This window comes from Macaca nemestrina, chromosome 2 (assembly GCF_043159975.1).
Source record: "Macaca nemestrina isolate mMacNem1 chromosome 2, mMacNem.hap1, whole genome shotgun sequence".
Lineage (NCBI taxonomy): Eukaryota > Metazoa > Chordata > Mammalia > Primates > Cercopithecidae > Macaca > Macaca nemestrina.
Window position 1 is genome coordinate 23,829,902 of NC_092126.1, and position 25,673 is coordinate 23,855,574.

General features: G+C 40.3%; 1 protein-coding gene across 17 annotated transcripts in view; it reads left to right on the top strand.

The window, feature by feature from the left end:
- Window positions 1-25,673, top strand: part of LOC105488927 (thyroid hormone receptor beta) — a 381,615-nt gene that overhangs the window by 271,588 nt on the left and 84,354 nt on the right. For 14 of the 17 annotated variants that reach the window (XM_071090815.1, XM_011753445.2, XM_071090812.1 and 11 more), the window contains one exon: window positions 19-82. The exons of the other annotated variants lie outside the window; for them this stretch is intronic. In XM_071090815.1, the coding sequence (XP_070946916.1) occupies window positions 61-82 (22 nt within the window). In that variant the 5' untranslated portion in view covers window positions 19-60. The remainder of the gene's footprint in view (window positions 1-18; window positions 83-25,673) is intronic. 17 annotated transcript variants of the gene reach the window in all.

Sequence of the window (25,673 nt, forward strand, 5' to 3'; positions counted from 1 at the left end):
TGTATTTTTTCTTTGTAGGAGATGTCAGTGAAAAAAGGGATCCAGAATGATTACTAACCTATGACTCCCAACAGTATGACAGGTATCTTTTTTTTTTAACATTTTCTTTGTTGTCTTCATTTTTGTTCCACCTAAAGTGAAATTATAGGTTCTTAAAGATTAACTTGCGAGTTTCAGCAACCATTATTTCCAAACCAATAAGTATTATTAAATCCTGTGAATACATCCCTACAAATGTACTTCCATGTTCTTCTGACGTTATAAGATGCATCCTCCCCAGAAAGGTGATGGAGAGGAAATGACTATTCATTTTTAGCCATCCTTTAGCCATTGAACACTGTTTGCTATTGTCTTTTCTTTTTTTTTTTTTTTTTGAGACAGGGTCTTGCTCTGACACCCAGGCTGGAGTGCAGTGGTGCACTCATGGCTTACTGCAGCCCCAGCCTCCCAGGGCTCAAGTGATCCTCCCACCTCAGCCTCCCAAAGTGCTTGGATTTACAGTGAGCCACTGCACACAGTGTATGTTTACTTCTTACAGTCATTCCAATTCATATAATAAATGGCTCTACATACTTTGTGACCACCGAAAGTGTATATTTTCAAAAGTTGGCTGTTTATTCCATTCAGCAGTAGAGTCAGAATGGAATATGATTAGGTCATGTAAGGTATAAGTCAGTTACAAAACTCTTAGCAAGGGTCAAAGGAGAGACAGAATGATCTTGGAGGAATACAAGGTTGCAATAGTGCAAATTCTTTGTGCAGTTTATAGAGCGATGGTTGTACACTCAAAGGTGCGAGGGAACAGGCCGATAACGCCAGTGATGGCGAAGGTTGGGTAAAAGGAAAAACAAAGCTGGAGAACTCTAGTTCTTTCTAAAGGGAAGCCATCGCCCACTGTAAGCAATCACTGACAAGAAGGAATGGAGCCCCATGTGTCCACAGATTTCAAATTTGCAAGAGAAGTTGGAAATTCAGATTTTAAATGAAATAACCTAGATGTTAGATGTTAGCAAATAACTTATAAAAATCTTATAGACGTATGGCTCAGCCGAAATATGTCTGCTAACTAGAATCAAGCCACGAGCTGTCAGTTTATGACCTCAGCTACATACCTTCCAGCCTAGCAGCAAGCCCACCACTGTCCTTTTTGTTACCATGGCAGCACGGCAGGTCCCCATAGACCTCTGTGTGTCGAGGATGCAGCCTGACCTTTGGTTATCTATTCATGTCATCACCCAGTGATGAACTAAACATGCAGGATGGATTGCTCCAAGAGCTTATTATCCAGTAGACCTGAGAAACTGAAGCAACGGGAAGTTGCCACTCAGCCTTCTGAAAGTTTTGAAGCCTCCCAAAGACCATAAACTTTATCTCTCCCAGCATCTTTGCCCAGCCTCTCTACCCACCCATACTGGAGCTCCTGATACAGCAAAAAGATGGGGTGCCTGGGCAAGCCACAATGATTCATGCCTGTAGGAGGTAAGGGCATCGGAATCACATATCTTATTTCACATCAACAGGCACCAAAATGCACCCACTCCGACATCTATTCCACAGCCAAGTAGGTCAAATTCGCCGCCGCTAAAATCGCACTCCTTATGTCATAAACAAACACATTCAACCTTAGCTACAGCCTCAATGTTTCTGTTGGGATGAATGGGAATCGCAGTCAGAAGGAGTGATGGCCTAAGTCTTCGCAAGCACACACAGGTGTGAGCACACAGATACCAGACAGCAGGTAGCCACGCTGCAAACTCGAGGGACAGTATTCCTTTCTGATAAAGGACAGTGTGAGAGCAGGTGCTATAAGGATGGCTCTCTACTCCATGATAATTTGCCCACCTGAAAAAGTGTCCAAAGGTTTAGACTCAAAGAACATACCCCAAGACATATGAAATGGCAAAACAATGGTATAAAAGTAGGTAATAAAATGGTCTTCGCCTGCTGTGGGGATTAGTTCTAAGTACAGCGCAGTTCATCTAGGCAGAGTGACCATTCATTCCAGCCCCTCTGGATCAGCCCCTCTGGCAATTTTTGTTGTTTTATAAAGGGCCAGTGAATAAATATTTCTGGCTTTGCAGCCCATACAGTGTCTGTCATAATTACTCAATTCTGCCATTGTAGCATGAAAAGCCATAGACTATATATAAATAAATAGGCTTGGCTGTGGTTTACTAGAAATGTATAAAACAGGCAGCAGGTCAGCTTTGGCCCATAGTTTGTGGACCCTTGTTCTAGAGTCCAGGGTGGTCCAGGCAGTTCCCTTCTAGGGGCAAACCATCTCATTACTGAGCAGAACCCCCAAGGCTGAGTGAGCTTGAGAGCTGAGCTAGGAATCTAGGCCCACTCGCAGACAGCTCTAGGGGAAGCCAGCTTTTCAGCCCGTCTTCTGGAAGCCGGGATGCTTTGCTCGCAGACTGAGCCAGAACCCCAGCTGCCTCCTAGTGGAGGAGGGAGTTTTCACTTCCAGCATTTGCTTCATAGTGGAGAAACTAATTGTAGCTCTATTTTCAAAAGAAACATACTCCAGACACACATACATGTGTCTGAAGTATATGTGTGTGTGTGTGTATATATAGATATGTACCGTTTATGTTAGTGGGCTCAGATGAGAAAATCATTACTTTAAATGCCCTTGTTTGTGTTTGAGATAAAACAATGTTCTTTTCACTCTTCTGATTGCAGTGGGCTTAGGGTACATGTTTTAAAAAACCCAAAGGGAGACCATAATGAAGTTATAAGCTGTCAGAACTAAGTGCTTGATCTAGGAGCATACTTCAAAGGCCACATATGTATATTTTTTCCTTTGAAAAGCATAGTAGGTAATATTACTGCTATTCAACACAGGAAATCAATTAAACCCTTATGAAAAGAAAACCATTTTTTAAAAGATCAGTAGTTAATATTGAATCTATTTTCCTAAAACAGAACAGGTCAGCATTTTCAGATGAAGAAGGCATATTTTTGTAGGCTCTTTCAACCACAGTGCTTATTAAATTTATGTACTTTGCACTAACTCGAATGAATAATTGTTTATTTTTTGAGGTTACTTAATATCAGCTACAGTAGAGTCAGATTTTGCCAAAATTTTCTCACTGTTTTACGCCACCTAATTTGAAATTAGGACTATATGAAATCATTCATCGAAAAATACAATTCCTTCCAACCTCAGCAGAAACAAGAAAAAAACAAATACAATTCTTAAAGAAGGAAGTAAGAAAGTACCTTAATAGAGTATTTTATCAGTCTGGAATTAAGCATCACTTCCTAGATAATATGAGGGAAATTCTGCTGACATTGATGACAATATAATGAGCTCTATTCTGAATAAAACCATGATCCACAGCATAGGGAAATTTGTTCTAAGATATGAGTAGCTAAAATGTTAAATACCAAAGTTAGAGGCTTTTGGCCTTGACAGAACAGGAAACCAAGAATTCAAACTGTGCTGGAAGAGGCAAAAACAAGGACCTATTATGTTTGCGCTGAACCTGGCTGTATGAAATTAGGATATGGCATAAAGCTGGCAAAGTATTTGATGTTTTCATTGAAACTGGGCCTCCAATAATTTAAAGTCACTCTATTATGACGCCTTTCATGTGAATAATATATTACCCATTCAGTTTTTTAACTCAGACTTCTTTGTGACTTGCTTGTTTAACTTCCCTCCTGTGGGAAGGTATTTTCTTTGTCAAGGCATTATTCTTGAGTATCCCTCAGTAGCAGGGAAGGGATATGTGCCAAGATAGATGGGAGCTTTCAGATGTTACCCCAATATTTTCCGCCACGTGATCTTTGTACTGTTTCTTGTGAGCTTGCTTTGGATGGGGCTCATTAGTTAAGCAAAATTGAGAACAATATGGGTTTTTTAAAATTTCCCTTATTACTACTGAGTTTGGGCAATTTTTACACATTTATTCGCCACTCGCATTTCTGCATCTGTAACTTGCTTGTTCATAGTTATTGTCCATTTGCCCACTGTAGTTTTTGTCTTTTTCTCATTAATTGTAGAACCTGTTTATGTGTTATGGATATATGAGCTCTATTTTGGATTAAACCACGATCAACAGCATAGGGGAATTTATGCTAAGATGTGAATATGCTAAATGTTAAATATCAAAGTTAGAGTCTTCTTTTGCTAAGTTAACTAAGCAAGTCACTTCATCTCCCTAGATCTTGAATCCCTTACCTATTAAATGAGAAAGTGAAAGCATTCATCCCTAGTTCCCATTCCACTTCTAAAATTTGAATATTTGTAAATCACATGTTCATAAAGTAAGGCATACATACACTGATGGTTGAGTATAAAGAAAAAGTGAATACTGAGGCAATGCATTTTGTGTTTTGAGACTGTCCTACTGAACAAGTTTTTCAGAGTCAGACAAAACATTTAAGTTGGGAAAACTCGGCATTTTATTGTGAAGCCCATATCATTTCTCAAAGGTGAAATTGTGAAGCCCATGCCATTTTTCAAAGGTAGACCTTCAGGTGTCCCTTAGGTTTTTTCAACTGCTTCTTAATGGCCATTTCTTCCTTCAGAAATAGAGTCACAGTGGTGCATATGTCCTACAACCTACATAGAATGGCTCTCCATGGTTTCAAAAGGTTACTGACTGCAAAATAATGACACCATTCAAAAATAACTAATGTTAACAGTGTACATATTGTTAACATTTCCTGTTGTCAATAAACACGCTTCCTCAAAAGGATTTTGTTCATGGCCACTTAGTAATTCATCATATGGTGATATAGTCCCTGATTGTTAGGCTATTAACATAATAATGTTATAAATAATATATGATGAATACATATTTATTACATATGTATTGACGTGATGAATATATAATGAACTGCCTTGTACATAATTTTGCATCTTTCTGATAATTTCCTCAGGATAAACTCTACTATATTAAAAGAAATGATAGGTCAAAGGGACTGAACGGCTTTAAAAACTTTTTCTGTTTTCAAATTTTAGCCAGATTATTGGACCAATTGAGACATCCAACAGCAGTTCAGCCTCCGTTTAAGCATATACCCTCCAAATGTAGAAATTTTCGGTACAGTTAGCCTATTTGTTTTTGAGGAGGGAATTTATTAGGCAAAATTGTATCAAGCCTTTCAAAACTTTATATTTTTCTTCTTGATTATAAATTTGACTGTATACCACACACACACACACACACACACACACACACACACACATTGATTGGTGACTCAAACTTCACCTTTTGTAATGTAACCTGTTTGTTTAACTTTTCTGTTGTGGTATTTGTCTTTTTCTTAATGATTTAGATATTAGGGAATTAATTCATTTTCTATCATAAACAGTGTATATATTTTTCTCAATTTAATACATATCTCTTCTTTTTGTTTATGGCAATATTTAACCTTTTTAAATTTTTCTTCCTTTGAAATAATTGTATACTTACAGGAAAGTTGCAAAATTAATACAAACAATTCCAAGCCATCTTTTACCCTAAGTCTTAAAATGTTAACATTTTATCGCATTTGCTTTAATCTTCTTTCTCTATCTCTATCTAATTTTTATTTCAAACCATTTACAAATAAACTGTAAATATGGTTCCATAGCATTTTTGGACATACGAAAGTTTTTAGTTTATATATAGTGAGTTCTACTGAGGTACTATTTGTGATTTATTTCTTTGTTGTCAAGCTTAGTAATATCTTCTGATGAGTACTGAGGGACAGACCTCAATGGGCTCTTTGGAATGTGTTAGCACTTTTATTTCAACATGTAGTTCTTTTTCATTAGATGCAGGAATGACTGGCTGAAGGTTGAAGATTTTTCTCTCTCATACTTACCTTTAACTCTTGCATTCTTACCTTTGTGCACCAAATACTCACACAAAGTGGTGAGCCTCTGAGGCAAGGGAGGGGCAAACCTGATTGGTGGAGGTCCTTCTGTCCCTTCTCCCAGAGTCAGAACAGCCAATCATCAGGCCTTTGGGCTGGTTACAGGTGTAGAGGAAGTAATAACAGAAGCCAAAGGAGAGCAGCAATGCAGAGTGCCACCACGACCCTCGGCTCCCCTTCCCACAGTGCTATAGAGCTGGGAGGCTTTAGATAGATGGACACACTCTTGGCATAGCCATTCTGAAGGGAAATTTGGAGGTTTATTGCACTTTCTCCTGAATTCCTGTCTCCCCAGATGTGATCAAAAATAAAACGTGGCCTTGGATTCCATACAGCCATCTATACACATTACGGATATTATAGTTTGGCAGAAAGAAAAATAGCCCAAATAGCTAGCTCTACTGTTGGCTAAGCTTTGATTTTATTTCTTGGGTATTTAACCACACAATGTGATGAGGGCCTTTTTGCTCCTCGCTCTGCATGCTGTCACTTCTAAAATAAATAAAAATCTCACTGTCAGTAGGCTAGAAAGGAAGCATCCATCTTCCCCCAAATTCCTTGAGGGCAGAAGGGAGGCCATTACACACATCACACTGAAAGTCTTTAAATTCATGCTCAGACATCTCTCCCACAGATCCATGCCTCGCAGGAACTGCTGAAACCTCACATCCTCTTCTCCCTCTCTCCCCAGAGGCTAAAACCCTGATGAGTCTGCTGTACACACTGCCTCCCCTCCCCACTGCAGTCACAAATCTGGACCCTCCTCTCCCCTCCCTCTTCTCCCCACTACTGCCTCCACCTTCAAGATTGTGAGCCTCTTCTCTCCACTTCCTCGATACATATTTCCTTTTAAAACCCCACTCAGCAAAAGAAACAGATCTTCCTTGGGACCCCGCTTACCTCGGAAAGCAAAGGAAGGGAAAACCATAAATATTTGTCATCTTACTTCTGTCACACATAAATTGGTAGAAGAGAAAATCACTCCTCGGCATCCATCCAGACTAGGGAAGAGAGGAGACCCCACCTCAGTTCACGAGTTTCTCCAGTTTCTACCATAATAAGGGGCAAATCAAAAGACCGCCAGGAAGAATTTCTGTACTGCTAACACATCACCTTTTTCTTTAAAAGAAGAGCAAATGCTCCTTTTTTCCTCATGAAACAGAAGGAACGGTAACTCTTCATGCGGTGTGACTGGGTAAAAGATGCCCTGTAGGCTACCTGAAGAAGGACTGGTCCTTCTGTGTTCTGACTGTCTCTGTCCTCATCCCTCCTCTTTAACTTCCTGAACTTCTCTTGGAAGAGAAACTTACTACAGAAAAGTAGGGAGCTTCTGAAAGAGACCAGATTAACAAAATCTCACCAAATCCAGTCAGACTGGCGAAAACCTTCCCTCAAATCTCCCAGCAACTCTTAAGCAATTACTACTAGAACAACTTCAGTTTCCAAATTTGAGCTGCAGCTAGGTAATCAGGAAGTTGAAATGTCAAAAGGACAAGACTTTACAGAGAGGAGAAGATGGAAGCAGAAGAGTGAAAAAAAAATTCTTTCTCAGCAACTCCTGTATTCTTCCTAGAAGGCACCCTTTACAAAGCTGGCTTCTTCTCATACTCCAACCCCAAGCCACACCCAACCCCATTCCACCTCCACTCCCACCACCACCACAATCACCATCACACCAACCTCCACTACGATTATTGCCCCCCACATCATCATCCCCATTATCCCCACCATCACCATTCTGATAAACTCATCTCAGTCTCCTGCAAGCCCTGCCGTAACCAAGTGCTGCCCGGCACATCTCTCCCTGATTTTTTTTCCCTAGCAGTCACAAATAACAACTGTAACTTAACAGGGTTCTATTATGTGGGGATGTATCTTCCTCTCTCTTCTCCTAAATGCCACTAAAGTCCACAGCAGTTGCACGTATATAGGTGCAAATCCCTTAAAAAGAAAACAATTTTCCCAACAAGAATTTGGTTTCTAATGACTGTATGGTGTTATTTTGTTTGCAGTGAGCCAAGAGTCATTTTTATATGGCACCACAACCTGCCACCATTGCCATCTGAAAAGTCCCAGGCGCTTGTTTTATCCATCTTTGCTTTTCTTTCAAGTCTTAGCTATGATGACATTCTCGCTCTGGAATTTGGCTGTGTTGTAAAAAGAAACTAGTGTGGAACGCCAGTTCCCCAAGCCTGTAGAGTGCAGATGCTTTCTTGTCTTGGTACTATAACTGAACTGAGTCATTTTCTCTAAGCCATAGTTCACACATTAGCAGGCTGAAGCCAATGTGGTGAAGTGTCTTGCCCAGGGCCACCACAGCAAACTGTTGAGTATTTGAACCATCAGCTCCCAAAGACTGGGGAACTGTGGGTTAAATGACTTCAAATGGTGCTTATGTTTCTTTTCATTTCTTTTTTTTGAACCTTGACTGAAGTTATTTGTCTTTATCGTGGTGCGTTTGCAAGGAAGATGTATTAAGCATTCCTTCTTCTCCTTTTTAGTAAGCTGAGACCAAATTAATAAAATCTCAGCAAATTTAGTCAGATTAGCAAAAACCTCCCTCAAAACTCCTAGAGATTCAGACAATTGCTTCTAGAACTTCAGTTTCCAAAATGACAGCCAGATGACCAGATATTTGATCCCTCTCTTTGGAAGAGGACCTAACTTTGTCCTGCTCAAACTTGGCTGCGTCTTAGAATCCCTCTGGGAGCTTTCTTTTTGAGACAGAGTCTCACTCTGTGGCCCAGGCTGGAGTGTGGTGGCATGATCTCGGCTCACTGCAACCTCCACCTTCCAGGCTCATGTGATTCTCCCATCTCAGCCTCCAGAGTAGCTGGGATTAGAGGAACTCACCACTACACCCAGCTAATTTTTATATTTTTTGTAGAGATGGGGTCTTGCCATGTTGCCCAGGATTGTCTCGAACTCCTGGGCTCAACTGATCCATCCCCCTCAGCCTCCCAAAGTGCTGGGATTACAGGCATGAGCCACCACACCTGGCCACTCTGAGAGCTTTTTAAAGTCCTGATGTCCATGCCATCCTAGACCAGTTTAATAGTAATCCCCAGGTGGGGGCCCAAGGCTCAGCATTCTTTTAAAACTGTCCAGGTAATTCTAAAGTACAACCCAGTGGGACACAGTGGTTCTCAACTCTGCTGCCTATTACAGGTTAACTGAGGGGATCTGTTAAAAAATACCAGTGTCTGTGCTCCACCCCTAGAGATTCCAATAAATCGGTCTAAGGTGAAACCTCTGGTAGCTTTGTTTTTTTAACTCAAGTGATTCTACTATGCATCCGGTGTTAAGAAAAGAGCTGTTGTTCTCAAACTTGGTGGTGGGATCAGAATCACTGGGAAATTTAGTCTAAAAGGAAAAAAAGTTCTAGCCAACCATCTTACCTAGTGACAAGTGCCTTGGCTTTTCTTGTGCCTACTCAACTCTCCAGGTGATTCTGATGCACACAGAAGTTTGAGAATCACTGATGCAGAGGGTTCCCCCCCTCCCCAGAAAATGTTAGTTTGGCCATCTGAGTACCTAGAAAAGAAATCTAAAATATTACCCTTTAATCTAGGCCTAACCTGACCTAGGGTGGGCAAATTGAATTGTAATTAGTGATGCTCTACTCCCGATGACGGTGTAGGTGTCTATTGTTACTTTTGCCCACAAATGACAGACTCATGGTTCCTGTAACCATGCAGTTGACCAGTGAACATCAGCATCTTCACTTATCCAAATGACTCATCGGAACAGCAAACTCTCCAGCTCAAATGATCACAAAGTCCTTCGGGCCTGCACTCCAAGGCCAGCATTTGTCATTCAAGAAATGGAACAGTCATAAGGAAACTTGTTTCTCTGTCCCACAAATGATTTTATAGGCATCGAGCTTAGAATCCTATTTTTTTTGTTTTTGTTTTTGTTTTTGTTTTGAGACAGGGTCTCATACTCTGTCACCCAGGCTTGAGTGCAGTGGTGTGATCACGGCTCACTGCCATGGAGATAGTGAGCCTCCTCCTCCCAAGGAGACCTCCCAAGCTCAGTTAATCCTCCCACCTTAGCCTTGTGAGTAGCTGGAACCACTGGCACACACCACCACACTCAGCTAAATTTTTTTTTATTATTTTTTGGAGAGACAGGGTCTCACCATGTTGACCACACTGGTCTTAAACTCCTGGGCTCAAGCAATCTGCCCACCTTGGCCTCTCAAAGTACTGGAATTACAGGCATGAGCCACCATGCCTGAGCTTAGAATGCTATTCTATGCTGCTTTAATGTATTGTTTTTAGATGTGTGGTGCCTTTGGTTATGGGAGGAGGTATTTATTTACTTATTATTTTTAATTTTTTAAATAAATGAAAGGACTTCCATTTTGGGATCTGAAGAGAATATAGCACTCTGGTGAGCAGTCCCCATAGGGTTATTGTTCTCAGCCTGATCTACATGTTTAAGTCACATGGGGAAATCTTAAAAATCCCAATGCTGAAAATGCTGAACTTTTCTCAAAGGATTGTGGTGAGGATGTAAGATTTATAGAAATCACTGAACATAGAGTCTAGAGCACTGGGACACAATATACAACAGCCATTATGAGGGGGTACCTGGCACATAGTAGATACTCACTAACTTAATTTATTGTGGACAAAACAGCCAACAGAATTATGATCCTACAATGGAAAAAAAAAAAACAGATGTAAATGAGTGTTTGTACTTTTTTAAGAAGTTTGTTTTGCAGCTAAGCTTAAATGTCTGTAGCTTTGCTTAGCCCATTCCCATAATTCATGTCTTCTCACCAGTGTCACACTCAAATTCAGCACCCTTGCTAGAATTTTCTAATTTTCCGTACAGCTAAGGACTTTTCTTTTTATAAAAAAATAAGAGACAAAAAATTTCTTTGTTATTCTTTATTACTTTATGGAAAGACTTTTTTTTTTTTTTTTTTGAGACGGAGTCTTGCTCTGTCGCCCAGGCTGGAGTGCGGTGGCGTAATCTCGGCTCACTGCAAGCTCTGCCTCCTGGGTTCACGCCATTCTCCTGCTTCAGCCTCCTGAGTAGCTGGGATTACAGGTACCTGCCAACATGCCCGGCTAATTTTTTTGTATTTTTTAGTAGAGATGGGGTTTCTCCATGTTAGCCAGGATGGTCTCGATCTCCTGAACTCGTGATCCGCCCACCTCGACCTCCCAGCGTGCTGGGACTGCAGGCATGAGCCACCGCGTCCGGCCAGAAAAGATATTTTTAATGAAGCAATAATCTAAACATAAGATTTGAAACAAACAATTCAGGCAAAAGGAAGTAGATAGTTTTTCATACAATCTCTTCCTTTCTGCAATCCCTGATAAAATAAGCATCTTTAAACATTTGTTGCTATGATTATTATTGTTGCTTAATTTTTTAACAGGCATCAGTTCCTAGGCCAGCCAAGGCAAGGGACCACACCACACAGTATTTTCCTGAATGCCCAGCATCCTGCAGGATGTAGGACTTAACATGATGCAATCACATCATGTAGGAAGTCACAGCAGAAAATGGGAGGGGAAACATACCTTCCCACTACTGCCAATAAAAAAGTGTGTAAAAGCACTGGCTTCCCATAATTCAATTTCGTTTTACTTGCACAGTGTCAAATTGTGATTTTCAACATTTTTTTTTTTGCCAAGATCCTCTTGTTATTTTATTGCAACACACACCTCCCTTGAACCCTGTGCTTTCAAACATTTTACCTGCCAAACCGCTTTTATGAAGTAATGGCATTCACTGACCGGTTTTTAATCACCAAAGACGTATTTGGTTACTAATCTGATGTTTTCAATGAGCAGGATGAAATAATCAATGTTCCCATGCTATATATATGTATAGAAAAATTTCTATATCTTTTTCAAAAATCTGAAGGCATTTTTCATGGAAGTGTCATAGACTGCCTCATATTTTTGTACAACTTCCCTTGGGCCTTTTCAGACTTTTTAAATGGCTCATAGTTTCCTCTGACACTGCTTTTATAGACCTCAGGTTAGAGACATTTGAATAAGAAAATTCTGAATATTCTTGTACCCCAATTTTCTCACCTCTAAGTAGGAATTACATTCTTATATTGTTTAAATATTATATTAATGTCTTATAATTCTTATAATATTTATTATTTTAATATTATAAGTGTGTAATTCCTACTTAGGGTTGAGAAAATTGGGGTACAAGGACTATAGAACCATAAATGAAGCCATCAGAATACCAATTATTGCTGGCATTACCTTTAATCAAAAAAGTCTTTCAGTATTATTATAAAATCGTTCTTCAAAGATGTCTATATAAATGAATATAAAATAGCCTATCAAACTCAGTAATGCATAATGAAAATATTCATGAGAATTTTAATCTTTTAACACCATGCTCTACATTAGATTAAGAAATTATTGGGATAAATCAGAACATTCGTAAATTCTTTAAGTTTCTCAACAGAAAATTCTAATACAATTTAACGTTTTTTGAGCATCTCAGATATTACATACTAAGCATATAAACATGACTGAGCAATAGTTCTTGCCTTTGAGAAGCTCATAGTCAAGAGATCACAGTTTGTAAACACAGCAATTCATATTTTTAACATCTGACAAGACTCATGGAAGTTTAGCATTGGAAGGAATCTTAGAGACCATCTAGTTCAATGCCATGAAATTACAAGTGGAGAAACGAAGCCTATTAACTTAAAGTAATAAATGTGTGGCCCTGCAGCAGTGCATCACCCAGACAGTTCGGTTGTTTGCCTTCACACTTCTCCCACCTTAAGCTTCCATTGACTCTGATTGGATTTTTTAAATACTGAATGATACAAAAGTATCATTTAGAATTGTAGAGCATCTATTAGCAAAATAATGCTCTCCGCTGCAATAAATGAATCCCAAATCTCAGTGACTTCGTACAGCAGAATTTTATTTCTAACTCATGTTAAGTCTAGTACCACATGTTCTTAGTTGGCAGTTGACACTTGTCAGGGTCATTTATGAACCCAGGTTCTTTCCTTCTTACATCCCCATCTACCTCTAGGACTTCAGAATTTTCTCCACTAAACAGAAGGAGAGAGAAAGACAATGAAACAAAACATGTAAGAGGTGTTTCACAGGCCAGGCCTGGAAATAGTGCCCAATGCTTTCATTCATTCTGTTGGCTAGACCTCAGTCACATGGCCGTGTCTCACTGCAAGGGAGCTGGAAAATGCAGTCTAGCTGTGTGGCCAGGAAGTAAGGAGTGCACAGGTTTTGATGATGAGTCTGTGTCACAAAGGGCTATACAAATGCATAATAACATCATGGAGGTCAGTTCAGGAAGGACTTGATCTTTATAGTGAAGTCACCTTTTTGTTTAAAAAGTGTCTGTTTCAGTCCTCTGACCCTCTTCCAGGTATTATCAACATTTCCAGACAGGGCTAGGATGGTCTGTTTTACCCACCTTTCCTGGTTGCTGTTGGAGTTGGAATGGAGTAGTGAAAAGAAAACAGACTTTGGAGTCATGTGTCCTTGTGTTCAAATCCCCAGTTTTCCACTAAGTAACGTTGTGACTTGGGGCAAGTTGCGTAAGCCTCCATTTTCTCCTTGTAAAATGGGGACAGATAGCATCCTAGAGTTGCGGTGTGAATTAATTAAATCATTTAGTAAACACTTATTGAGAGCTTACTACATGTCAAGTCCTACGGTACACTCTGGGGAAATAGCAGAGATTTTTTTTTTTAAAGGCACAGAGCCTAGATTAATAAATGATGTATATACAGTTATTGTCATGAGAAAGCACTCAGTAAATGTTAGTACTCTTGCTTTTTTGGCCCTCTATAGCTAAGCTGTGAAGATAGGTTCATCCCTAGAAATTCTAGATAGAATAAACTAGTGAATGATGGATCTGTAAGATGGATAGGTCAAGTGGAAAACGTTTCAAATGTTTCCATTGTTCCTGTTGTTTGAAATTGAATTGATGGGGTGAGAATGTTTATTTATGTCTATGAAGCATGTTTAATTTGCAAGGGCGTGAAACATAATAATTTGAGCTGCAAACAAATACTTGTTTAGTCCCAACAAGAGTAAACAGAGAAACATCAAAGTGGAGAACCCTCTTCAACACTGGTGGCCTTTCCATTGCTAAGCCTCCTTTACAAATGAGAGGAGGAGGGTCTTCAGAGATGGTGAGTGTCTTCCTGAGGACCAGGAGGGCAGTGAATTTGCAGCAGCCCCTCCTACTCACTGACAGATCAGAAAGGACATGCAAGATCCCCGAGAGAAGGAGGATAACACTGTGTCGGCATCTCAGACACTGCTACAGCCTCGGTCTTTGGGATTCAGAGACTGGTGAGGGTTTTGCCTGAGAAACCGTCACCTTCGGTGCTCTTTGACTCCTTCTTGTCTCTCAGCTTTTGTTTTATTGTTTTCTATGATTTCCAAATACAGCAGAGGACCTTTATATTGTTTTGTTTGATAGCCTATTTTTTACTCTCTTGCATCATACTTTCCAGGAAGCTTTGTTTTATTTCACTTTACTTCTCTTTTATCTTTTCACCTTAAATGCAGAATAGTCTGGGGGAGAAAAGGGGCACATAATGAGGACAATGGATCTTCAAACCAAAGTACATACCATCTTGACTCCAGCTAGCCCTGCACCAGCCATTTTATATGCCCTAAACCACAGTTGCATTGCTGACCCCTAATGCCACAGAAGAGCTACAGACACAGGCTTTGTCACATCCACCTCAAGTCCATTGTGGCTCTACCTCTTCAGCTGTGACCTTGGGCAAGTTGCTTTCCCTTTCTTAATACTCAGTTCTTCACCTGTGAAACGGAGATGATCATTACTTATGTCAGTATTCATGTGAAGGTCAAAAGAAATAACGGAATGTGCATAGCATCATGGCTAGAATGTAGGTAGTGAGCCTCTAATAATAAGTGACAGGTGCCATCATCATGATCCCCCACAGTGACCATATCTGCAGGCCAAATGCACCAACCTTGCCAGAAAAGCTGTGATGGGAACAAATGCAGCTGTCTTGTTATCTTGCATCAAACTTAGAGGATACATTTTATATTCCCCAGTAACCAAATGCCATCTAGTTTTCCTGAACAACCCATTCCACAGCTAAAAACTAAAGAGTCACAGGTTTGGCTCAGAAATGAATCTTCTGGTCGCACTTTCCAGGCCTGATTCTTGAGAATTACCCATTAATTTTTTAAATCCCTTTAGAATATTTGTGCAGAAGCCACCACTGAAAGTCTAAGACTAAAGCTCCCGGATCCTTTGCTAGGGCCTCCCTCCACAATGCATCTGATTATATTGTCTTCTCCTTTCCAGATAAGGATTTTTCTAAAGATCCTTCTGTATGTGGTTCTTCTCTACCCTATTCTCTAAGGAGAACTGGAAATATTGACCAGGGCTGGGATTAGCTTTCTTTCTGTTTCAGGCAGGGACAGTTCTATCCATGATAAGTTTCCTCTCCTTCCAAAGTATACAGTCCTTAGCATGTTTAATTAATAGAGTCCTGGGTAAGATTCCAACTTTCCAAGATTAAGAATGTACTTTGCTTCCTGACCCTGTCAAGCCCCAACCCTTCTCAAGAATTTTCCATGTGCCACAAATCAACTAAATAAAGGCTCTTGATCTCCACATACACTGGCCAAGAGGACAAAGCCTAAATTGGCTACAGTATGAGGCTCCTGGACCTGGGACGGCTTGGCCCAGTCCAGTGATAATTTCACCAAACACACTTCCTAATCAGTTTTCTCTGTTCTTCTCTTCTCTCTCTCAGAAACTCTTGCCATTTGAGGGTCTGGTCTACTTGGCACCCTTACAGTTTTTTGCTACTGTTCTCCACTCCCATTGTTCATGTCATACCATATTGCCAGAGTTGCTCAATCTGCTTAAAGAATGGCATTGTTTGCCACTCCCCAGGGGCACAGTGCTTTAGAACATCAGCCAGTTATCTTGGCAGAAGGAATCATCTGAATGTTTTGGCTCAGTGTTATTTAATCCTAAATAGTCAGCTGCTGCCTTAATCTTGAGGACACATTAGGTTCAGAAGACAGAGGAATCTAGTGACTGAAATGAGGAGGTCGCTTCATCTAGATGAGGGCTATTTACCTTCACCCAGCTTTCTCCCAGGCTGTCTCAGCACTCCCTGTACTATGTGGAAGGCTGCTGGTGGAAGGCTGTGTTGTGTGTCAGCATAATAGCAGGGGATCAAGGCTTGGTGTTGCCTGTAACTCTCCAGGTGGCCTGGATCAAACCATATCACCTTCATGGATCTCAATTCTCTTTTTTTTTTTTTTTTTTTTTTTTGAGACAGAGTATTTCTCTATCACCCAGGCTGGAGTACAATGGTGTGATCTCAACTCACTGCAACCTCCGCCTCCCAAGTTCAAGCAAGCAATTTTCCTCAGCCTCCCAAGTAGCTGGGATTACAGGCGACTGCCACATGCCTGGCTAATTTTTGTTTTGTTTTTTGTTTTGTTTTGTTTTGTTGAGACAGAGTCTAGCTCTGTCACACAGGCTGGAGTGCAATGGAGCAATCTCGGCTCACTACAACCTCCGCCTCCTGGGTTCAAGCGATTCTCCTGCCTCAGTTTCCAAAGTAGCTGGGATTACAGGCACCCACAACCAAGCCTAGCTAATTTTTTGTATTTTTAGTAGAGATGAGGTTTCATTATGTTGGCCAGGCTGGTCTCGAACTCCTGACTTCGTGATCCACCCATCTCAGCCTCCCAAAGTGCTGGGATTACAGGCGTGAGCCACTGCGCCTGGCCAATTTTTGTATTTTTAGTAGAGACAGGGTTTCACTGTGTTGGCCAGGCTGGTCTCTAACTCCTGACCTCAGGTGATCCGCCTGCCTCGGCCTCCCAAAGTGCTGGGATTACAGGCATGAGCCACCGCGCCTGGCCTCAATTCCCTTTTCTATAAAGTTGAACTGGCGTAGTAATAAGGTCCTGTTTAGCCTGCAACCATTCTCTGAATTTTACTACTCAGAGCCCATTGAACTAGGACCAATTGATCTGGTTAATTTGCCTCTGAAACTGGGCATGGAATATCGGTGCACATCATCTTAGCATACATGTCCCTCACTGAGGGCCGGAAAAACAAAGAGTCTGAAGAACAAGATAAAAGCTTCATGAAGTCACTCCAGTGTGGCTTAGCCAAGGTAGGATCACTTTGGTTTAGCACCATCATAAGCTGGCAAAATAATACAGTCTTCAGTTTCTAAGCCTTCTCATTTTAGAAGACATCTCCGCAGTGCATCCCCCCTGCTCATTATTTTTTCAAGCTGTGTCTGCTTCACTTGCTTAAGATAAAAGCCTACACAGTGTACCATCCAAATATAGGTCCACGGCAGTGCAGAGAGAAGACAGCCTGAGGTTTATGGTGACAGGACATTTTGAATACCTAACAAATGGGCTGTATCATATCAAAGCCTACCAGTCAATATTAGCAATGAAGGGAAATGAAAGTAAGGTTTGTTGAGGGAACAGGAAGTTTCCTGTGCTGTTTCACCCCTTGCTGGAAAGCAATTGTGATCAATACCAGGTGCAAATCACATTGCTTGTAAGAAAAAAGCATTCATGATTATATGTCGCGAGCACCACACCACAGATGTACTTACGTGTATTATGACTTTTAAAAGCGAGCAGTGCTTTATAAATCCCATCCTCTTTGTTTTTTTTTTTTTTGTTTTTTTTTTTTTGAGTTGGAGTCTTGCTCTGTCACCCAGGCTGGAGTGCAGTGGCACGATCTCGGCTCACTGCAACCTCTGCCTCCCAGGTTCAAGTGATATGGAGTCTTGCTCTGTCACCCAGGCTGGAGTGCAGTTTCTCACCTCACAGTTTCTCAGTCTCAGCACTGTTGACATTTGGGGACAGATAATTCTTTGTTGTGGGGGCTGGCCTGTGCAGTCTAAGATGCTGAGCAACATCCCTGGCCTATACCCACTAGATGCTAGTAGCACACACACTCCAGGTTGTGACCACCAAAAAATGTCTCCAGATATCACCAACTATCCCCCACAGAAGCAAAAAAAAAAAAAAAAACAAAAAAAAAAACAGACAAATAAACCAACCTGGGTGAGATCCATCAGCCGGGGATCTCCCCAGCCAGGTATCCAATTATTTGGATCCACCAAATAATTCTCATATGAAGGGAATATGCTGGAATGGAACTTTTCTTCCAGAGCAGCTTCCTCACTTTGGCAGTTTCCTCCCACCCTCCCCATGTTTTCATATTTCTAGGCAAATGTATCCTGAGAATTGAGGCAGTTGTAGATAGGGTCTCGCGGGAAGCAAATTGCCAATTCTCCTTGGTGTAGCAAGCATGGACCATTTTGCAGCACCTTCCCCTGAACTTGCCACATTGTCCTAAGTGAATATAACAATGAAAATACACAAGAGGAACGTGCCACATTTAGGTTGGAGAGCATTTGGACATCTCCATTTTGTTCATTCTGTTCTCTCCGCAGAAGCTGTCATCTGTAGACACGCACCAGAACAAACAGAATAATTGGTTTTTTTTGTTTTGTTTTGTTTTTGTTTTTTTTTTTAACCCTCATTGCTACGGTGGAAAATTTTATTTCTCATTGGATTTTAAGGTGTAGTGTTGTCTCTAGAGTATGAAGATTGACAGGGCAGATGGTCTTTATTGTTCCTAAAGGTCTCTTTAGTAAATGACACACTAATTCTTTAGTATTTTCATCTATCTACCCTCCCCATGCAATTAAAATTTGGTGACACATTTTTATGGTCACTAAACAGGCATAAATTAACATTAATTAGGGATATTGTAAGGTAATGCCCTAATCGAGAAGTTACATGCAGATGGGAGGAGCGCAAGGACTACTAATAAAGTTCTCAAAATCACCTCTAACACTTTTTTTTTTTTTTTAATTTTTTTTTAATTTATTTATTATTATTATACTTTAAGTTGTAGGGTACATGTGCATAACGTGCAGGTTTGTTACATATGTATACTTGTGCCATGTTGCTGTGCTGCACCCATCAACTCGTCATTTACATCAGGTATAACTCCCAATGCAATCCCTCCCCCCTCCCTGCTCCCCATGATAGGCCCCGGTGTGTGATGTTCCCCTTCCTGAGTCCAAGTGATCTCATTGTTCAGTTCCCACCTATGAGTGAGAACATGCGGTGTTTGGTTTTCTGTTCTTGTGATAGTTTGCTAAGAATGATGGATTCCAGCTGCATCCAAGTCCCTACAAAGGACACAAACTCATCCTTTTTGATGGCTGCATAGTATTCCATGGTGTATATGTGCCACATTTTCTTAATCCAATCTGTCACTGATGGACATTTGGGTTGATTCCAAGTCTTTGCTATTGTGAATAGTGCTGCAATAAACATACGTGTGCATGTGTCTTTATAGCAGCATAATTTATAATCCTTTGGGTATATACCCAGTAATGGGATGGCTGGGTCATATGGTACATCTAGTTCTAGATCCTTGAGGAATCGCCATACTGTTTTCCATAATGGTTGAACTAGTTTACAATCCCACCAACAGTGTAAAAGCGTTCCTATTTCTCCACATCCTCTCCAGCACCTGTTGTTTCCTGACTTTTTAATGATCGCCATTCTAACTGGTGTGAGATGGTATCTCATTGTGGTTTTGATTTGCATTTCTCTGATGGCCAGTGATGATGAGCATTTTTTCATGTGTCTGTTGGCTGTATGAATGTCTTCTTTTGAGAAATGTCTGTTCATATCCTTTGCCCACTTTTTGATGGGGTTGTTTGTTTTTTTCTTGTAAATTTGTTTGAGTTCTTTGTAGGTTCTGGATATTAGCCCTTTGTCAGATGAGTAGATTGCAAAAATGTTCTCCCATTCTGTAGGTTGCCTGTTCACTCTGATGGTAGTTTCTTTTGCTGTGCAGAAGCTCTTTAGTTTAATGAGATCCCATTTGTCAATTTTGGCTTTTGCTGCCGTTGCTTTTGGTGTTTTAGACATGAAATCTTTGCCCATGCCTATGTCCTGAATGGTACTACCTAGGTTTTCCTCTAGGATTTTTATGGTATTAGGTCTAACATTTAAGTCTCTAATCCATCTTGAATTAATTTTCATATAAGGAGTAAGGAAAGGATCCAGTTTCAGCTTTCTACTTATGGCTAGCCAATTTTCCCAGCACCATTTATTAAATAGGGAATCCTTTCCCCATTTCTTGTTTCTCTCAGGTTTGTCAAAGATCAGATGGCTGTAGATGTGTGGTATTATTTCTGAGGACTCTGTTCTGTTCCATTGGTCTATATCTCTGTTTTGGTACCAGTACCATGCTGTTTTGGTTACTGTAGCCTTGTAGTATAGTTTGAAGTCAGGTAGCGTGATGCCTCCAGCTTTGTTCTTTTGACTTAGGATTGTCTTGGAGATGCAGGCTCCTTTTTTGTTCCATATGAACTTTAAAGCAGTTTTTTCCAATTCTGTGAAGAAACTCATTGGTAGCTTGATGGGGATGGCATTGAATCTATAAATTACCTTGGGCAGTATGGCCATTTTCACGATATTGATTCTTCCTATCCATGAGCATGGTATGTTCTTCCATTTGTTTGTGTCTTCTTTGATTTCACTGAGCAGTGGTTTGTAGTTCTCCTTGAAGAGGTCCTTTACATCCCTTGTAAGTTGGATTCCTAGGTATTTTATTCTCTTTGAAGCAATTGTGAATGGAAGTTCATTCCTGATTTGGCTCTCTGTTTGTCTGTTACTGGTGTATAAGAATGCTTGTGATTTTTGCACATTAATTTTGTATCCTGAGACTTTGCTGAAGTTTCTTATCAGCTTAAGGAGATTTTGGGCTGAGACAATGGGGTTTTCTAAATATACAATCATGTCATCTGCAAAGAGGGACAGTTTGACTTCTTCTTTTCCTAACTGAATACCCTTGATTTCTTTCTCTTGCCTAATTGCCCTAGCCAGAACTTCCAACACTATGTTGAATAGGAGTGGTGAGAGAGGGCATCCCTGTCTTGTGCCAGTTTTCAAAGGGAATTTTTCCAGTTTTTGCCCATTCAGTATGATATTGGCTGTGGGTTTGTCATAAATAGCTCTTATTATTTTGAGGTACGTTCCATCAGTACCGAATTTATTGAGCGTTTTTAGCATGAAGGGCTGTTGAATTTTGTCAAAAGCCTTTTCTGCATCAATTGAGATAATCATGTGGTTCTTGTCTTTGGTTCTGTTTATATGCTGGATTATGTTTATTGATTTGCGAATGTTGAACCAGCCTTGCATCCCAGGGATGAAGCCCACTTGATCATGGTGGATAAGCTTTTTGATGTGTTGCTGAATCCGGTTTGCAAGTATTTTATTGAGGATTTTTGCATCGATGTTCATCAGGGATATTGGTCTAAAATTCTCTTTTTTTGTTGTGTCTCTGCCAGGCTTTGGTATCAGGATGATATTGGCCTCATAAAATGAGTTAGGGAGGATTCCCTCTTTTTCTATTGATTGGAATAGTTTCAGAAGGAATGGTACCAACTCCTCCTTGTACCTCTGGTAGAATTCAGCTGTGAATCCATCTGGTCCTGGACTTTTTTTGGTTGGTAGGCTATTAATTGTTGCCTCAATTTCAGAGCCTGCTATTGGTCTATTCAGGGATTCAACTTCTTCCTGGTTTAGTCTTGGAAGAGTGTAAGTGTCCAGGAAATTATCCATTTCTTCTAGATTTTCCAGTTTATTTGCGTAGAGGTGTTTATAGTATTCTCTGATGGTAGTTTGTATTTCTGTGGGGTCGGTGGTGATATCCCCTTTATCATTTTTAATTGCGTCGATTTGATTCTTCTCTCTTTTCTTCTTTATTAGTCTGGCTAGTGGTCTGTCAATTTTGTTGATCTTTTCAAAAAACCAACTCCTGGATTCATTGATTTTTTGGAGGGTTTTTTGTGTCTCTATCTCCTTCAGTTCTGCTCTGATCTTAGTTATTTCTAGCCTTCTGCTAGCTTTCGAATGTGTTTGCTCTTGCTTCTCTAGTTCTTTTAATTGCGATGTTAGAGTGTCAATTTTAGATCTTTCCTGCTTTCTCTTGTGGGCATTTAGTGCTATAAATTTCCCTCTACACACTGCTTTAAATGTGTCCCAGAGATTCTGGTATGTTGTATCTTTGTTCTCATTGGTTTCAAAGAACATCTTTATTTCTGCCTTCATTTCGTTATGTACCCAGTAGTCATTCAGGAGCAGGTTGTTCAGTTTCCATGTAGTTGAGCGGTTTTGATTGAGTTTCTTAGTCCTGAGTTCTAGTTTGATTGCACTGTGGTCTGAGAGACAGTTTGTTATAATTTCTGTTCTTGTACATTTGCTGAGGAGTGCTTTACTTCCAATTACGTGGTCGAATTTGGGGTAAGTACGATGTGGTGCTGAGAAGAATGTATATTCTGTTGATTTGGGGTGGAGAGTTCTATAGATGTCTATTAGGTCTGCTTGCTGCAGAGATGAGTTCAATTCCTGGATATCCTTGTTAACTTTCTGTCTCGTTGATCTGTCTAATGTTGACAGTGGAGTGTTGAAGTCTCCCATTATTATTGTATGGGAGTCTAAGTCTCTTTCTAAGTCTCTGAGGACTTGCTTTATGAATCTGGGTGCTCCTGTATTGGGTGCATATATATTTAGGATAGTTAGCTCTTCCTGTTGAATTGATCCCTTTACCATTATGTAATGGCCTTCTTTGTCTCTTTTGATCTTTGATGGTTTAAAGTCTGTTTTATCAGAGACTAGTATTGCAACCCCCACTGTTTTTTGTTCTCCATTTGCTTGGTAAATCTTCCTCCATCCCTTTATTTTGAGCCTATGTATGTCTCTGTGTGTGAGATGGGTCTCCTGAGTACAGCAGACTGATGGGTCTTGACTCTTTATCCAGTTTGCCAGTCTGTGTCTTTTAATTGGAGCATTTAGTCCATTTACATTTAAGGTTAAGATTGTTATGTGTGAACTTGATCCTGCCATTATGATATTAACTGGTTATTTTGCTCGTTAGTTGATGCAGTTTCTTCCTAGCCTCAATGGTCTTTACATTTTGGCATGTTTTTGCAATGGCTGGTACCGGTTGTTCCTTTCCATGTTTAGTGCTTCCTTCAGGGTCTCTTGTAAGGCAGGCCTAGCGGTGACAAAATCTCTAAGCATTTGCTTATCTGTAAAGGATTTTATTTCTCCTTCACTTATGAAACTTAGTTTGGCTGGATATGAAATTCTGGGTTTAAAATTCTTTTCTTTAAGAATCAAACAGAATAATTGTTAACAGCACAATATTTTTTCTTATTTTGGTTACTATTTGGTCAGAAAATATCTCAGACCAGACTTTCATAATTGGAAATGTTTATATCTTAAGCTGTGATCTTTTTTCCAAAAATTATGCCTTTCAATTTCCCAAGCATCAATGTTCAGACACCATTGCTCCATGGGCGAAATGAGACAACCCTATTCATGTAGACATAATGTCCTTAATATGCGTTTTCAAATTTTTGAGACAAGGTCCCACTGTGTCACCCAGGCTGGAGTGCAGTGACGCACTGCAACCTCCACCTCCCAGGCTCAAGCAATCCTCCCACCTCAGCCTCCTAAGTAGCTGAGACCACAGGTGTGTGCCAGCACACCCAGCTAATTTTTTGTATTTTTGGTAGAGATGGGGTTTTGCCATGTTGCCCAGGCTGGTCTTGGACTCCTGAGCTCAAGCAATCCACCCACTTCAGCCTCCCAAAGTGCTGGAATTCCAGGTGTGAGGCACTGCGCCCAGCTGGGCTTCTAAAGAAAAATGCCCCTTCCCCCATTCATTTTCAAAGAGAGATTATGCTTCTTGAAATGGTTTTTGCTGAGGAAATAGATGAACCTCTCTCAAAGCAATAGTCCTGCTGAAATCGCCCATAGTAATTACAAGAGTTCCCATTTGCCATCAGGTTGGTCGACCCATCCTGAGGAAGATTCCAAGCGCAGCACTTCCCCTTAAACTACCTTTGTGACTGTGACAAATGCTTTACCTCTCTGGGCTGCCATTGCCTCACCTGTAGAAGATGGCAAAGGTGTTATGAAAGTAGCTACCTATTTACTATCTGTAACTTTGGGTAACATCTTTCGCTCTCTCAGCCGAGGTTTTCTCATCTGTAAAATGGGGCTAATCACAGCGTCTCCTTCACAATGTTGTTGTAGTGAGTAAATGGAACAATAAATGAAATGGCACGTAGTAGGCCCTCTAGAAGCATTGACACTCAATGTCATAAACTCAGAATTATCCCTTTGTCAGTTCTAAATGATCTGGCAACCTTTTTAGCCTTCTAGATGGCAGCGAAGAAACAGATTGATTCTTTATGACCTCAGTTGCTTTCTTTTTGCCTTCTTTTTAAGTTTGGCCATTTGGAAGCAGAGCCCATCATAAATACTAACCTTTTTAAAAATCATCTTCAGCAACCAATATGGGAAATGGAATTCTTCCTTGCACAGCTGTCTCTTGTTTGGCTAATTTACTAGATTAAAAAAGGAGTCTTAATGAGAAAAACAGCTCTTAGTGTTTGAGGTATAGGGTGCGAATATCAGAATTTGAAACAGCATTGAGATTGAGCAATAAATTTTTGTTGTATACCAAAAATGTATGTTTTCAATTAAAAGATTATGGGACAAAGAATCACAAGACCCATCCCAGCTCTTCCTCCATCTCAGTCACTTTGAGCAAGAATGTAACCTCTCTGAGCCGTATTTCAGCCCATGGAATCTAGTTTGTTGTTTTTTGTTTTTGTTTTTGTTTTTGTTTTTGTTTTTGTTTGCCTGAGATGATCATCTAAGCCATCCAGTGTTCACTTCCCATAAAGGGTGTCGCATGCTCAGCTAATCCTACTTGGGCCTGAATTCTGATTTTGTCATTTATCCATTGTGTGATCTTGAGCAAGTTGTTTAACCTCTCTGTGCTCCAGTTTCCTCTGCAAAAAAATGAGAATAACATTCTGCTTCATAGAGTTATCATGAAAATTAAATGAGAAGTGATCAAAATGAGTGCCTAACATATAGTAAGCATACATAAAATGTTAGCTATTGCTTTTATTACTTTATTGGCTGTCTTTAGAGGAGAAACTGACAAAAAAAGAAAGTATAATCTGAAATCTTGGTGTTTGGATTTTTACATTTTATGAACCAATTTTACCAAAGTAACCACTTAGGAAATAAAGACATCAAATACACTCTTTTAATTTCTACACGTATAATTTCCCTAACCTACAATTCATCAACTACTACTTTCCCCTCTGATTTCTGAATAGGAAAATCATGGCTCTTATCACTATATGGTATAAGTTAAATCCCACCAACATTTCACTTGGGTAACCACATGTTTAACAAATTCTGTCTACTTCATATGGAGACTGTGCCCCTGGAACAGAATATCTCAAACATGAATGTGCATGTGAGTCACATGGGAATCTTGTTAACATGCAGATTGTGATTCACCAGTTCTGGAGGCAGAAATCCCACATTTCTAACAAACTCCCAGGAGATGCTGATGCTGCAGGTCCTTGGACTACACTTTGAGTAACAGGGCTGTAGATATTCACAAGCCTTTGAGCGTGGAGGAGGCAGGGGGCACACCTGGCCTAAGTAGGGATCAAGCAGGTTGGAGAGAGGCAGGCCTGCAGGAACTCACTGCCAGAGCCCCTCTCCAGCCCCAGCCTCGCCAACTCTAATTTAAGAAATTGAAATATTTAAGGGGAAAATAACAGGAAGGTATGGAAAAGACAGTCAAAACCCTACCTGCTTCTCTTCATTTTCCTAAACTGTTAAAAAAAAAAAATCATAGAATAGATTACACCAAGCAATTTG